The sequence below is a fragment of the Crocodylus porosus genome, unplaced genomic scaffold (genome assembly GCF_001723895.1).
Source record: "Crocodylus porosus isolate Cpor-Errol unplaced genomic scaffold, CroPor_comp1, whole genome shotgun sequence".
In the NCBI taxonomy this organism is placed as follows: Eukaryota; Metazoa; Chordata; order Crocodylia; family Crocodylidae; genus Crocodylus; species Crocodylus porosus.
Genome location: NW_017728931.1, coordinates 137,621,184 through 137,635,640, shown reverse-complemented (window position 1 = coordinate 137,635,640; position 14,457 = coordinate 137,621,184). Strand labels below are relative to the sequence as shown.

The 14,457-nt window shown below is 47.4% G+C and overlaps 2 protein-coding genes across 2 annotated transcripts in view; one reads left to right on the top strand and one right to left on the bottom strand.

Moving 5' to 3' along the window:
* LOC109315821 (store-operated calcium entry regulator STIMATE-like) overlaps positions 1-8,693 on the top strand; it is a 53,627-nt gene extending 44,934 nt beyond the window's left edge. Inside the window, exon 8 of the mRNA XM_019543747.1 lies at positions 8,007-8,693. Within this exon, the coding sequence (XP_019399292.1) occupies positions 8,007-8,120 (114 nt within the window). The 3' untranslated portion in view covers positions 8,121-8,693. The remainder of the gene's footprint in view (positions 1-8,006) is intronic.
* Positions 8,694-10,938: 2,245 nt separating this feature from the next.
* Positions 10,939-14,457, bottom strand: part of ITIH5 (inter-alpha-trypsin inhibitor heavy chain family member 5) — a 50,868-nt gene continuing 47,349 nt past the window's right edge. Inside the window, exon 14 of the mRNA XM_019543746.1 lies at positions 10,939-13,662. Within this exon, the coding sequence (XP_019399291.1) occupies positions 13,364-13,662 (299 nt within the window). The 3' untranslated portion in view covers positions 10,939-13,363. The remainder of the gene's footprint in view (positions 13,663-14,457) is intronic.

Below are 14,457 nucleotides of genomic sequence, written 5' to 3'. Positions count from 1 at the left end.
GCTGGAGTACTGCATCCAGTTCTGGGTGCCGCACTTCAGGAGGGATGTGGACAGCATGGAGAGGGTCCAGAGGAGGCCACTCGCATGATCGGGGGCAGCAGGGCAGGCCCTACGAGGAGAGGCGATAGGACCTGAACCTGTTCAGCCTCCACAAGAAAAGGCTGAGGGGGATCTAGTGGCCTGTTACAAGCTAGTCAGGGGTGGGGACCAGCAGGCATTGGGGGAGTCCCTGTTCCCCCGAGCACCGCCAGGAGTGACCAGGAATAACAGTCGCAAGCTGGCAGAGGGGAGATTCAGACTAGACATCAGGAGGTCCCTTCCAAACCTAGAAACTATGAAATGCTGTGCAGATATGCCTGTGACAAACGCTTCTTAGGGCTGTTCTTTGGATTTAGGACTGATCTGGGCAATGTGCTGTATCCCTGTGACGGAGCTCCAGCCCCTCCCCATAGCTGTGCAACATCGCTTCCTTATACCTTGGGAGAAGTTGAGCCATGCTAGTGTTGCAAAAATGTAGGTGTCTGGGCTGAGAGTGGGAATCCCTTCTCAGTTGCCCCTTGTACACATTTTAGTCTGACACTTGCAAGCTCTTCAGTCCAAAGGGAAAACATAATCAGTGACCAATTGGTTTGTTCCCATTATTTGCTTATACAAAAGTTCACTGGACAGGTATAGCATCCATACCTCTGACTGGATTTTTGGTCAAGGCCATTAGCCTAGCTGTTGCATCTAATCCTTTCCTTCCTCCTGACCTGCAGCCCCGCTTCATAAGTGCTGCTCATACAACCTCTAACTTCCTGCCATGCTTTGATAAGATCAGTGAAAACTTGTAAAAAGAGTGAAGCTGGCACCTAAAATTGGCTTCTGTTAAATTTTAAATTCCTGTGGTGGACCTGTGCAAGGAGTGCACTCTTTTGTCTGTTAGACCCACTAAATTTACTTGCACTTGTGGCATTTAACGTTGAGACTAAATCTGATAATGGCTTGGACATAAAAGCATACGATGAGCTGGCAAGCGTTGGTGCAGTGTAGGCAAGAATTGTAGCTTGGAAATGTGCTGCTGTGTGTATTGGATAAGCTCAGTTTTCAAAGGGTATGTGGCATAAGAAAGCAGTGCTTCTCAACCGTTTTGGATTCGAGGTGCCCCCTCCCAGAACTTGGGAATTGAGTGGCACCTGATTTTCAAAATACTACTCTGTATTACAGTGCGTACCTCCTTATGCAGGGGCTTGGCAGTAGGGGTTTGGGACCGTTTAGGCAGGGACAAGCCTGAGCCTGGCTTTTACTGCTTATCCCCTCACTCCTTCCAGCACCTTTTTTAAAAACCTGGTGGCACCCCAGGGTGTCTTGGCAGCCTGGCTGAGAATTGCTGTATTGAGAATTTTTCTTCTTGTATGGAAAAAGGGCAGCAAAAGGTTTTAAACTCATCAGGCAAAGGAATGGCGCACACCTGGCTTGCATACCTCCTTGGATGAAAGCTGCTGAGTTGCTCCCCAAGAACACAACTGGGTGGGGAACCCATCCTTTCACAGGAGCTAAAGCCAAGCAGGCTTGATCTGGGTCCTTGTTTTACTTCAGCTCCTTAGTTCAAAGCGTGACTCTTGTGCTAATCTTTTTAAAAGATCTGTATGGACAGGCCTATATTAAAAAAAAAAAAAAGCCAAAACGAATTAATCATCTTGAACCAACCAGACAAATATTTTGTTCAGATCGTAGCATACTTCTGATCTCTTGCCTGTGACTGCTGCTGTTCACATTTTCTTTCCTTTCTAGATGGTAGGGTTGGCTTTGGAAGGCTCTTTTAGGGGATTTAAATCAGTCCATACTTGTCGTGGTGGATGGACACCCAAACACTACTTTTCCTGCTCTTGCAAGTTGAAAGCCTTATTTTAAATGAGTAAAGTTGTTTTAATTTTTGTAACTTCTCTGGAGTTGAGGCCTGACCTCTTTTTCTAGGTCTCAGGCTAGAAAGATCTGATTGTAAACCTCCAACTTGTGGCACAGCTGATCCCTTTTTTTATTTTTGTAGCAGATAAGTCCCTCACCTAAGAGTAGCCAAAAACAGAGGTATGATGGTGCTATAGTGATTCCAGGGTGGAGGGCTGCTGTTCTCCAACACTGCCGGTCTGCCAGTCGCATCTGGAAACCAACCACGATACTGGTAGTAAAGAAACTCTTCTTGAGGCAGTCCATATCTAGGAAATCGCAGTTTTGTGGAAACTATAAAACCTGGTGCTTCCTGCAAAATCTGCAGGGTGGGTGTGGGGGAAGAAAACTTTAAATACTTTTTTTAAAAGCTTTTTATTTCTTCCCCTTCCTGGGTGGGTCTTGTCCTGCCAGCTGGGTGCCTTTCCCTCCCAGGTGAGCTGCATCAGGAGGGGGTACCAAGGAAGGCAGTCAGGATAGCAACTAGCCCCTTGTCCCTCTCTGCCAGTTGGCACTGAGAAACAGGGCCTCTCCACCCAGCAATGCAGAGGAGCAAGGTCACTGCAAAATGCCTGCAAAATGGGCTCTTTGTGCTGGGACAAAGCTGTGAAAACAGCCGTCTTGCCATGAGTCAAGTAGGTCCCTACGCATATCCCAGCTATTGCGGGGTTTCTCCTTGCAATGCATTTTCCAATAACCAAGTAATGGCTTCCATGGTGAATTTTTTCCTCTTTGAAATGGTCACAGTGGAATAAATCTTGCTGTAGGGAAGGCTTTACAGTTGCTTCCTTTCCAACTTCTCATCTTACTACGGTTTTTATAGGTTTCAAGTATTTGACTCCACCCCCCCCCCCATCTCCTTCTTCCCCCCTCCCTTTTCACACATTGTTCAGAAACATGAGCTCCAACTCGAAGGAAAGACTAAGCTGGCCTCTAACCTCCAAATAACTTCTGTTGGCTTGACTTGTAACCTTCCCGCTCTACTCTGGTGTTGCGGCTAGCTAGAAGGTAGCTTTAACTTGGCATCTCGGGTATTGTCTTACTAGAGCTCTACCAGGCCTGCTGCCTTCATTTTGACCTTGCTCCTTCAAATACAGCACAAAATTGCACAAGCTGCATCTTCTGGCCAACGTGCTGCACCAGTATTCTTGCCCAAATGAGCACATTTAATATAGATGTCATGATCTTCAAGACCTCGGACTTCAGTCTGTAGGGGCAGGAATTGCACACAAACTGGTGTAAGTGATTGGAAACCAGTTTAAATCTGGAACCCAACTCCAACAGAAGTTCAGTGCACAGACTGCTCCCAAAATGGCCAAACCCAGTTTAAGATGTAAACCTAGATGGATGTAGTATCAGACTTAACTGGTTTAGGTTAATTCAGTTTATTGGATTTCGGTTCCAGATACTCCCCTCCAGATCCAAGTTAACTCGGTCGCCCTGCCTCCCAGGCTGCTTTGCCCCTTCCCCACAAACCCGCCCTCACATGTTGGGCAAAGTAGCCTTGGTCCAAGCCGTCTGCTCCAGATGAGCAGGGAGGCGTGCTCTAGCGCCCCCGGCTTCTGGCCTGAGCCGCTGCAAGCCTGCAGCTGCATTTCTGGAATAAAATGTGAATGTCTGTTCACTTGCTTATTGGTTCAGTGTGCACAGCTTGGACTAACCTGCAAAGACTGAATCAGTTCAGCCTCGGGCTTTTTGACTGCCTGTACTTGGCTTTGTTCTCCATTAAACTTCTTCACAGCCTCATGTCTGGTGATTATTTTAGAAATACAGCATTGCAAGCAGTTTCCTTAACTTTAAAAAAAAATAACCCAGATGGCTAATTTCATGTGTCCAAGGCCCATAGTTGCAGTGGCTAGTGCGTATCTTGTATCCAGATTTTTGGAGCTAGGATTCGGTTGGGATTTCTCCCCCTACGGATAGTCAGTGGTGCATGTGTGCTGCTTGTTTGACCAAGATAATTCCTACCCTGGCTGCTGGTAGCTAATTGAGGAGGGGGTGGGGGATGCTGAGTCGCAGGCCAGCTCTGCCAAGTACAAAGTGCCTGTGAGTTTATCAGCATTCATCAGGGCCGTCTTAGAGAAGGCGCCAACAACCCCCCATTACGTGGCTTACTTGAATTTCACCCCTCTCTCCGTCTCCACAATGAAGGGTTTCATTCCTGTTGCATTTGAGCTCAAAGGGGCTTGTGTGTATATATAAAATGGAGCTGCTGCTCTTAACCTGCTAAAGACACTGTAGTACGGTCTCTTTACGGCTGGAGTGAAAGCACCTAAACCATCTAAAGGGCTGACGCGACTGCTTGCAAAGCCCCAACCAGCAATCCTGCTACTGAAGTGGGAGCAGTGAGTTGCTGGAAGACCCCAAGTCCTGCTGTCCAGGGGGTCTGTAAGCCACCCTGTGCCTGTCCAGGTCCTCTTCCCTACTGCTGAGTTATAGAAATGGTGTGTGGGGCTGTAGAGAAGAGCAAGGGTTGCATTTATAGCCTGGAACACTTCCAGGAGTGACACTTGTCCTCTGGTATGAATTGAATTTTCCTTCTGTGCTGTTTTGTCTTTTAAACTCAAAGCTTCCAGCTGGGAAGGGCTTCCAGCAGGCTCTTTCCTTCAGTCCCTTGTGAAGTTCCTTCCCCCCCATCTGAACACGCTGTGCTGCGTGCTGGTGCCTTGCATACGTTGAATTGCAGAAGACTTGAGGGACATTCATCCTTGAATGAAGGATTCCTGTGTTCTGCCCTCAGCTAAAATCTCTCGGCCGCCTCCTATGCAAGTGCCAGTAAACCGTAAACTATATCAATAGCACCATTGTTCTCTCTTTTTTTTCAATGAAAATGAGTTGAATTTTTTTTTAAGCCCTTTTTAATGTTCATTTGATCTTGCTGTGTTGGTGGCTGTACCCAGGGGCATATGGCAGACTAAAGAACTAAGCTGAAAGTACATACCCATCTGACCTTGCTTTTGCACTCCTTTCAAATTGTCTGTGCAGGAAGTCCTTTCTTCTTTTTTTCCTCAAATGACCCTTGAATATGCCTCTGGGTGTTGTTTCATTGGTTAAAGTTGGGGCTGATGAGGGATCACGCCATGAGTCTAATGGACCATGTGGCTACCACAACTCTTCTGGCTTGTGCATCTGAACCAGTCTCATCACCCCTCCCATAGCTTTCCACGTGCTGACTTATGCCAGGTTTCTATTAATAACACAGAGTCGGGGTCCTAATGAACTTCACAAGGGTATTTCAGACCCAACTGGGATGGAGAAGGAGAATGAATGAGCTGCTAACTTTACTTGATACAAAACAAAAAAGGGCTAACTGGGCTGACAGACTAGAGAACAAAATCTAAGGTAGCTGTTTTCATTTGCATTGTGGTATAACCTCTCAGCTATATTCCGATTATTTATGGCCCATATTACACCTTGATATTCTCCATTCTTGTGAGATGGTGATCTATTAAAGGCATGGTTCTTGGATTGGGATCCAGCCTGCTGATGGAAATCGAAGGGCCTGGGGGAGTACTGGGGCGGTGTTGTTGCCTTGTGCTCTAGGTCCATTATGGTAAGTCTTCTGCTGCACCTAATCAGTTCATCCTGTTTGTGATGGACACCTCCTGTCCTAGACCAGTCCTGATGGATGACAAGGTCCGTTCCAGCCCTAAACTTCTGTGAATCTGTACTATACATCCTCCTCTTAAATCTCCTTCAGTAGGGGAGATAATGCAGCTCTTTACATGTACCATGTGTGTTTGGGGACCTGTCCCATGGCTCTTGGCACCGTGATGCTCCAAGATTTTCAGTGGTGGGAGAAAGTTGCCTTTCCGGGAGTCTGCCAAAGGGAATGACTCTGCACAGGTGTCTGTCTGAAACGTTGCTGCAGAGTGGATGGGTTGGGGACTTCAAGCCCAGGCTAGCTTGAGCCCTCCAGGAGCAGGCCAGCAACCCTCTGAGGTAGATGTCAAGATGCTGCAATTATAGCAGTGCAGTTCCCAAAACCAGGCTGGGATGGTGAGGACCCCCTGAACTAGCATCCCAACCAGTAAAGAAGGATGCCTGGAGAGTCTTGGGGCTGGCCTCCAACATACCTCTCTAGCTGTGTGCAAATTGATGCTTTCCTTTCTGGAAGGGGACAGCTTTTTGTGACATGACACCTGACCTAACCAGTCATTTGCTTTCAAGTTCCCTAGCCCCCAGCCGTGCTCCACTCTGCTTTGCAACACAGCAAGGGAGACTTGTCCCCACTGAAATGCTGTATTATAAAACACTTTCCATACTTTCCAGTGTATAATGGGGGTTTTTTACCATTACTTCCCACTGCTATCCCAGATAATGTTTATGGGACACACAGCTATGCTTTAGTTTGCAAAAGCAATCGGGGGGGGCCTGGCTGTGCAAGGGAACCCTCTCCCTCCAGCCCCTCTGTCACTTGAAAGATAGTGATTCATTTGCAGTTTTTTGTGTTTTTTCCTGTTTAGTCTTCCTGTTGCCATGGTTGTTGGCCCTGAAGTGCAGCCTGTATGGTTGCAAAAGAACACGCCTTATATTTGCCATGTGTGTGCACTCGAATATCTACAGATGAGACCCACACCCTCCTTCCCTCCCTCCCTCCCCCCATCATAGCTGATGTCCAGGACTAGGAAGAAGCCTTATTCCTCAACTGTCAGGCAGCATGTTTAACAGTGTCTCAAAACACAGCAATGTAGGCAAGGCCTCCTTTGGCTTGGGTACTTGGAAGAAAGCATGTCAGAAGTCGATGCATCGTGTCAGAACTCCTTATGATGAAGTACCATCATTTCATATGCGATATACCTCTGAATATAATATGCACCTTTTTCTTCATTTAGCCTTTCAAAAAAAAAAAAAAAAAGTTCTTCCTTAGTGGAGTTATGGTGGCATAGAGCGGGCGTAAAACCTAGCCTTCAGATGACTTGTCCTCTCTGAAACCTTCGCTGCTGCTAAAGACTGGTCTCCATGAGTGGATCTCTGATCTTTCCAAAAGAGCTAAAGAGTCTCTAAAGCTGTGAAACAGGAGATGGATCAGGAGCTGATAGCATATGGCTAAAAGAGAGTCAAGTTTGGTTAGTGGAACAGCAAGACGGTTAGAAGGGTAGACCGTTGTTAACGCATCTGGAATGAAGAACAATGCACCATTAAGTCTATTCATTCCCTCGGCTGTCTGAATACTGAGGCCATGGCTACTGCACTGTGGAGCTGGAGTCCAAGCACATGGTGTCTGTTTTAGGATGAAAACCAGCTTCCCTGCTTAATGTATGCACCCAATTTTGGGGGCAAGAAAATATGGCAATACGTATCAAACGCAGGGGCTGGAGTCTCTTGTTTGCTATCTAAAGCTAAGCAGGGTAAGATGTGGCCAATGCAGAAATGGGAGGCTTTCAGTAAAGCTGGGTAAGAAGTGGTTTTCGTCTTTAGTAAGTGGTGCTTGTTTTTCTTGTTTCTGGCTCTCAGTAGGTGGTTGGTGACTGATTATGTAAGCTGTCTAGCTGACACACTGCTTCTGTTGAACTGATCCAGTCTGCCTTTTAGCTTTAACTCCTTCCACTTTTAAGCTGCAAATGCCACTGGATTGCAACTACCCCTTGCAGGAGCTAAGAGGGTGTCTACAGATGGCCAACCAAGTGCTATGCAGAGGTATCCAAGCTAGATCTGAACAAAGGAGAGCTGCATCAGTGCAGGCCAGGTGATCTGGCAAAGCTAACCAGTCTGGAGTGCTGTACTAACCGCGGCTATTTTGCTTCCTGTATTTGAACCGGCTTGACCATCTCTGCATGGCATGGCACTGCACTTCATAGACCGGATGGATGCCCAGCTCCAGCTGGAAAGAATGCACTGAGCAGGGATTAAGCTCAGGCTTTGCCCCAAGATCAAGTGATACAAGGCTCAAAGTGAGGGTGGCTCTGGTCACTGAATCTTTTTATCCTCCAGTGAGCTGTCTTTTAGGAGATGCTGCCTATGGTATGCCCAGTTTAAAAGGCATTTGGTGTGATGCATCTCCAGCTATAAACCAGCTGTGTAGCCATGAAGCACGAGTCCTTGGTCAACAGCCTCTCTGTTCATTCTCGTCTCTGCAGGTGTTGCTCTCCGCAGACTTGGATTTTGACCATCCTGAAAGCGACCGGGACATCTCGAGACTCCAGGGGACCAAGCCGAAAGTGAGGCAGGCAGGCTACCAGGTGGTCATTTAAACCAGCTGAAAATAGAGTGAAATGGAGAAAGTGCCAATGAAGAAAATAGTGAAAGCTGTTGTTGAACTCCTGCCGGAGGGCTGGGTAGGCATGATAGTCTCTTGTACCCGTGAATGGAGACCATATACTAACACTACCCCGATGGACCCTTTGAGAAGTTACTTTTTTTTTCCCCAATGATGTATTTGTACATTCTGCCGCCTTGCTGCCTGGCATGGTGGCTGGCACTGCATATACACAGTGCCGGCACGTGTATTTGTCTCCCAAGCACAGCAAGGGTAGAATTAATAGTTGCATTTCTCTGGCTGGCCAGCTGGTTTATAGTTTGTCAGGACTGAGGCATAAAGGAAAGCTCAATCTTTTTATAAGAAGATGTCTTTATCTTGTATTAGCTCTACTGGGCCACTTTTTATATGCACAGATAGTTGACATGACTTGACTCTGCAAAAATGTATTTAAATGTCCTTTTTGGGGATAAGGCTGATTTTGACCAGTGAATGACATGGGTGTCTGTTTGGTTTTTCTTTTTACTGTTTTATACGGATGGTAATAAAAGCCTGATTTTTGAAATTGCTTTATGGTTGGAGCATTCTTGTACTTAACTGCGCTTTGAGGGCCTGACATCAGTAAACTAGGTCCATTTTCTTAATCCCCGTCTTCCACTGACTTGCAGCTTGTCCCACAGTGTCATGGCTGAACTGGAGTCATTGTGAGGTTGGTCTTGGCTCTCGGCTTTTTTATTCAGAAAAATCAGAAGTCCCTGGAGCAAGTGATGTGTTTTGGAGGGGGTGCGAGGGGGAGAGTGATACCTTAAAAACCTGCTGCCGATGGCAAAGCTCATCTGTTCAGGAGAGAGGGCTTTTTGTGTCTGGCTGAGACCAGAAGGGACTTCCAGCAAGGACCTGAAGGATCTTCCCAGGCTTTGCTACCTTCAGCTTCAAATGCACTCCCTTGATGTGCCTTCTTGAACAGAAACGCAACAGCAGATGTGGCTTTGAGTAAATGCTGCACTGCACACCAGGGGAGAGGCTGAGGGGGAACAAGCTGCTGCTTGCTCTACTGAGGGGTGTTTGGGGCCTGGTTTTTCAACTAAAATACCAGCACTCCTAAGGAAGACTCTGGAGTCAATGGGAGATTGGGGTGTGGTGGTTTTTGGGGGGGGGTTGGAGCACCCTCCTTGATCCTCCAAAATGCTGTGCTCTCACCAGTGCCTAATGATTTTTTTGCTGGATACCGAACAGCTCCATATGACTTACTGGAGGTCTTAAGGTGTCTCTACTGAGGATTTTGAAGTGCAAGCCCAAACTTGCTACCCCTCCCTCTTTTTAAATGAACCTTTTAAGGCCAAGTCATGAAAGGTCAGGACCATGTGCGGTTCAAAATGTCGTGGTTTACAAACATCGGAGACTAAAGGTGCCAATTGCAGTATGTGATCCCTTCCACGAAGGTGCACACGGCTGAGTCAAAAACTGTGTTCAGACCAGAGTTGTGCCAAAACTGTGAGGTCTAGATGTTGCAGGGGTTTGGGTGCATCTTAATCTGGGTGGTCAAAATAGCAGTTTGGAAGAGCTCATCTTGGAGAAAAACGAAACCATGTCCCAGCAGCCTGGCATGGTGTATTACTATTTTATATGACACGCAATGAAGTGCATCAAGCTGTTTCCCCTATACAACTTGTACATTGTATGACAGTGCACAAGTTGAGTGGAAGCTAAATTTTGGGCTGCAAGAGCGACCTGCAGCAAGACTTCTTGCAAGATGCATTTTTATGCTGCTAGTTGAGAATTTTATGGAGCAGCAGAAGTTGGACCCCTCGATGCACTTTATTCTTTAGAAAAATACCCTATAGGCATATTAGATGCTTGCATGTACTCCTTTTCCCTTGACTTTGCCCATGGTGTGCAAATGCTTGCAGGAAAATGTAGATGAAATGAGATTAAGCACTGGTATGCAGCACAAGTGTCACTGCCATGGTCAGCAACACCCTCTCTTGGGATTTCTCCCACTTTTTTTAAAAAAAGAAAAAAATAAGGCTCCCAAATGAAATAGAGGTGGCAAGGATGGAGAGATGCTCAGGGCTCCCTCTAGCTACATAATACAGGGAAACCTCCTGAAGAATAAGGACTTGGGATAGGGCACAAGCTACTCACCATCCTGTGGTGTCAAGTTTGTACCTCCCTTTAGAAGCTTTTAAAGCTTAATAAGAAAATACCTCCCCTTAAAGGGTATAGTAGTTTTTACCCAAGTCCTGTTATAAGAGCCTTTATTCTCCTTCAGAGAAATCTAGAGCTGCTACACAGCCTTTTCCACTAATGCTTAAACACCTAGAGGTCTTTTATTTAACTCATTTTCTCCCACTCCACCCCTGCACAAAAAAAAAATACTCCCCTGCACATCCTTCACCAGGCAGAACAACTTACGACCCATCTTAGTGTTCAGTCCACTGAGGCAGCCGGCTCGGATCTTGTAGTGAATGAAATGCAAGACTGTGTAGACTAGAGAATGAATGTCCCCTTGAGGAAGGGAAGATGGTGTTTTGCAGGATGTGTTTTATATACCTGTGGACTAGACTCTGCACTTAAAGATGCTGCTAGAGGATGGCATTTGGTTTTTTTCTAAGCACACTTCCACCAGGATCCCTCTGGCTTAGTGTTCATTATTGGTGATCTATGGGTCTGTCTGGGGAGGAGGGGGTGTGCAGCTGGTCTGCCACATGACCTAGACCTTAATCTATTCTGTCTCCTGCCTAAGTCGTGTGAAACAGGCCTGCAGCCAGACTTGTGCTGCTTCTACACCAAATAAAAACTTTACCTCCATGTTCACTGTAAAATATTTATTATGAAAATGGATAAGTGGACCCATGTTACCCAGAGCACCAAGGTGCCCTCATGGCTGCTGCATGGAGTGAAGCTGTATTTCACTGAGAATACAAGTCCCTTTCTGTGCCTGGGAACTTGTGTGTATAGAGGAGCACATTGTAACCCAGAATAAAAAAAAAAAAAAATCTACAGCTACCATAAAAATGCTGCCCTCAATGGACCGTGTGTTTCCTACAGGCTTGCAGCGTTGGAAGACCAAGCTCTCTCCCTAAGGAGTTGAACCAGGGTGGGGAGTGGGAACATGGCAAAAGTGCCCGATTCCCTTGGGGGTGTTCTTTCGGCAGCTTCATCAGTACCCAGACAACCAACTCCAAGTGGATGTAAAGCAGCCTATGTATTTCTGCCACCTTTTCAGGGCAGAAACCAATTTAACCAGCACAGTTTCCTGTTCCCTTCAATATTCTCCCTCCGTGTACCTGCTGCAGGACTCTCAGCTTATGTTGTTGGGTCAACTTGCAGGAGGTCCCTACCTTAGCCCATGCCCAGGCCTCCCACCAGTCAAACAGCAGGGTTTTGTTTTGTTTTTTCCCCAAAATAGATACTGGTCACAAGTGTCAGATTTATGGTAGCTTATGTGGCAATCCTGGCTTGAGGATTAGGGTGGGAGGCAGCACTCAAAAGTCTGCCTGGGTTGCAACCAGCTCCCTGGAGAAGATTGTTTCTGTGCCTAAGGCTGTGAATTCTGCTTTTGTTGCAAAGCACTAACTTTGGCGCAAACTCTTGGCACTTGAGGTACCCTGGCTGAGCTTGATCTTAGGAAATTTTTAATCAGAGCCAGGCCTGTTTTCCTGTAACGAGTATGAAAATTCACCAAAATGCAAAGCTTAAATGCACCTGTACAGCACAGGATCAATGGTAGATCTTGCAGCCGAAGGATGCTGTAGATGCCAGAATGTGGTGACTTTTCCTACAAAATACATGGTGAGCAAAAAGACCAGCAATGAGTGCGCCTGTGTTGCTAAATCTCAAAGCTGTTCTTCAGTGCTCTCTTTCCAGATGACAACTATTTGGCTGTTTTAAAAGATGCTTCCATGCATGCTCCCTTCCCTTTTTTGAGTCCCAGAAAGAGAGAATCCATTAGCTCAGCTTTGGCCTCCTGCACAAATATGTCTCTAATTGCTGGACTCATCTCTGGCAGCATTTTACTAGTAAAAGATCTCCCTGGTGGCTGATGTGCAGCTTTATTAAATGATGCTTCATATTTTAAAATAGATCTCAAGCTAGTCCTTTGGACTGGCTCCCTGTGCTTTCAGGCACCTGCAGCGGGGGTGTCTGGCCTGATTCATAACCTTGCCTTCCAAACTGCCTCGTCTGTGCAGAAGAGGAGGTGAGGAGTGTTTGAAGGATAGGCATTTGGGGATTAGAAATGAAGATCATGGTTTGCCCCTCCACCCTTTGAGCTGCTTTCTTTCCCAAGGAGCGCTGACTGTAACGGTTGCTAGAGAAGTCTCTGTAAATACAGGAGTGAGGACACACGCTCTGGTCATTGGATTCCTATTGTCCAGAGAGCTTAAAACTTTTCCGTTAAATAGAGGTGGTGCCCAGTACTGTAATGAAGCAGATGAGCTGTGTGTTGGATGCCCATGCAGGAGCTTTTTGGAGGAAGGAAAGAACATGGCTTTAAAACCAAAGCTGAAGGACTGCTTAGCCAAGGTGCTACGAGAGATGGGGCTTACGCCGTCACCGTCATTGGTTTGGACGGAGTTACCGTCCGGAGCACGGCTGCGGTCTAACAGCGATAAGCCACGCAAGGGTGTGCTCTGCTTGAGCTCCCCCGGGATAGAATTTCATCCTTCCCAACAAACCCAAACCCAGTAGTGATGGCCAAGAAAGCAAGGCCGCAATGCAGCTGCTTGGCTTGTTAACCCTTTGCTGCCCCTGGGTTTCTTCCAACACATGCTCCTGCCCCTTACCCAAAAGCATCAACGGCTGACTCGAGTGGTCCTCCAGATCATTTCCACAGTCAATGAGATCACTTTGTCTTATCCCACCTCAAGCACGGTCCTCTACAAGTTGTGCCTAGCTGTGTGCGATGAGCCATCCGCTGGTGGATATTGCACAGCACCGCAGGGGGGGTTTATATATCTCTACCCCAGCTTCTCTCTGCACTGTTGAACTCAACAATACCCGCTCCCTTCTTCCCCCTCCAGCCCTGCCCACCAGGAAAGTGCTGGCCTCCTTCCGTGCAAAGCCTCACCCCACGTTCCCAGGACTCAAACCACGTTCTTCCAGCACAGAAGAGAGGCAGCAGATTTCCAGAGGGAAAAGCTTGAGCACCAAGAAAAAAAAACCCCCACCCAGCGCGAGAGGCTCTTGCAGGGCAAACGATGCTACACGCGCTGGTGCAATCGGTGCGATCCGCCCTTACGGTTGGCGACTCATCCCAACGCCAGTTCCTGTATCAAAAGGATGAGAAGCGAGATAATCCTTGTAGACCCCATCAATCAGCTTGTCTGCGTTGTTCTTGGCAAACCAACAGTCAACTTCCTGCTGACCGTTGTAGATCTTCCTCTGCTTCTGCACGACAGGAACCAGGCGACCTTTCACCTTCAGCATATTCCCAGGGCCTGGCTTAGGCTCTTCTGTTTGGTTCTGACCGAGCAGCTGAGCACTTCTGCCTGGAGGGTCCTGGACAAGTTTAACCTCATGGTACAAGAATTGACCTGCAAGGAAAGGTTCAATTTACTTACTGAAGTGGCTGCTTGGTGCCTGATTTTTTCTTTTCAATAGTGTCCACCTTTATTCTATTTTTTTTAAACACGAGTATGATGCTAGGAAGGATCTACATTCTCCGTTTCTCTTGCAAAACTCACAAACCTGGCAGCGGGGCTGGGGGATGAGACAACAGGGACCACAATGCTGCTTTATTTCCAAACGCACAGGCCTCTGCCACTTGAGCCAAAGGAAAACTCCCCGAGCTGCTAGAACTAGTAAACCTCAGATTCCCATCTGTGGGCAAAGCCTCTGGAAAGGCAATGCACGTGGCTGTCAGAGAAAGAGCGCCGAGGATGCTCCCTGCAACCTGGGAGCCCTGGGTCTCCATTTCCTGCCCTGGAAAAGCCTGCAGGTATGATCTGGAGTAGGCACCTTCATATCAGAGCCCCCAAAAAGGGTCTTAGATGCCTGAAGTGGGATTTTAAATGCTCCCTAAATTCAAAGTTGCAAACCTGATTGCCTCTGGTGAGCTGCTGTCTGATCCCAGAGGTGCCTCGGTTTCCAAGTTGTGCTGATCGTGCACATCCAGCAGCATTTTGTCACCTTCCCAGGGCTGAGCGGTTCAGCCCTAAGCCTGCCTGGGATGCAGAAGCTAGGGGTTTTCCTCTGCCTATTCCTTCCCCGAGGGGCCCATGGTGGCACCTGCCCTCCGAGCACACCGAGTAGATCAGCTCCCACTCACAATGCACTGGTGGCTGGTGGCACTCCCCATGGCCCTGAATTCAGTGCCTGTGCCTTAAAGG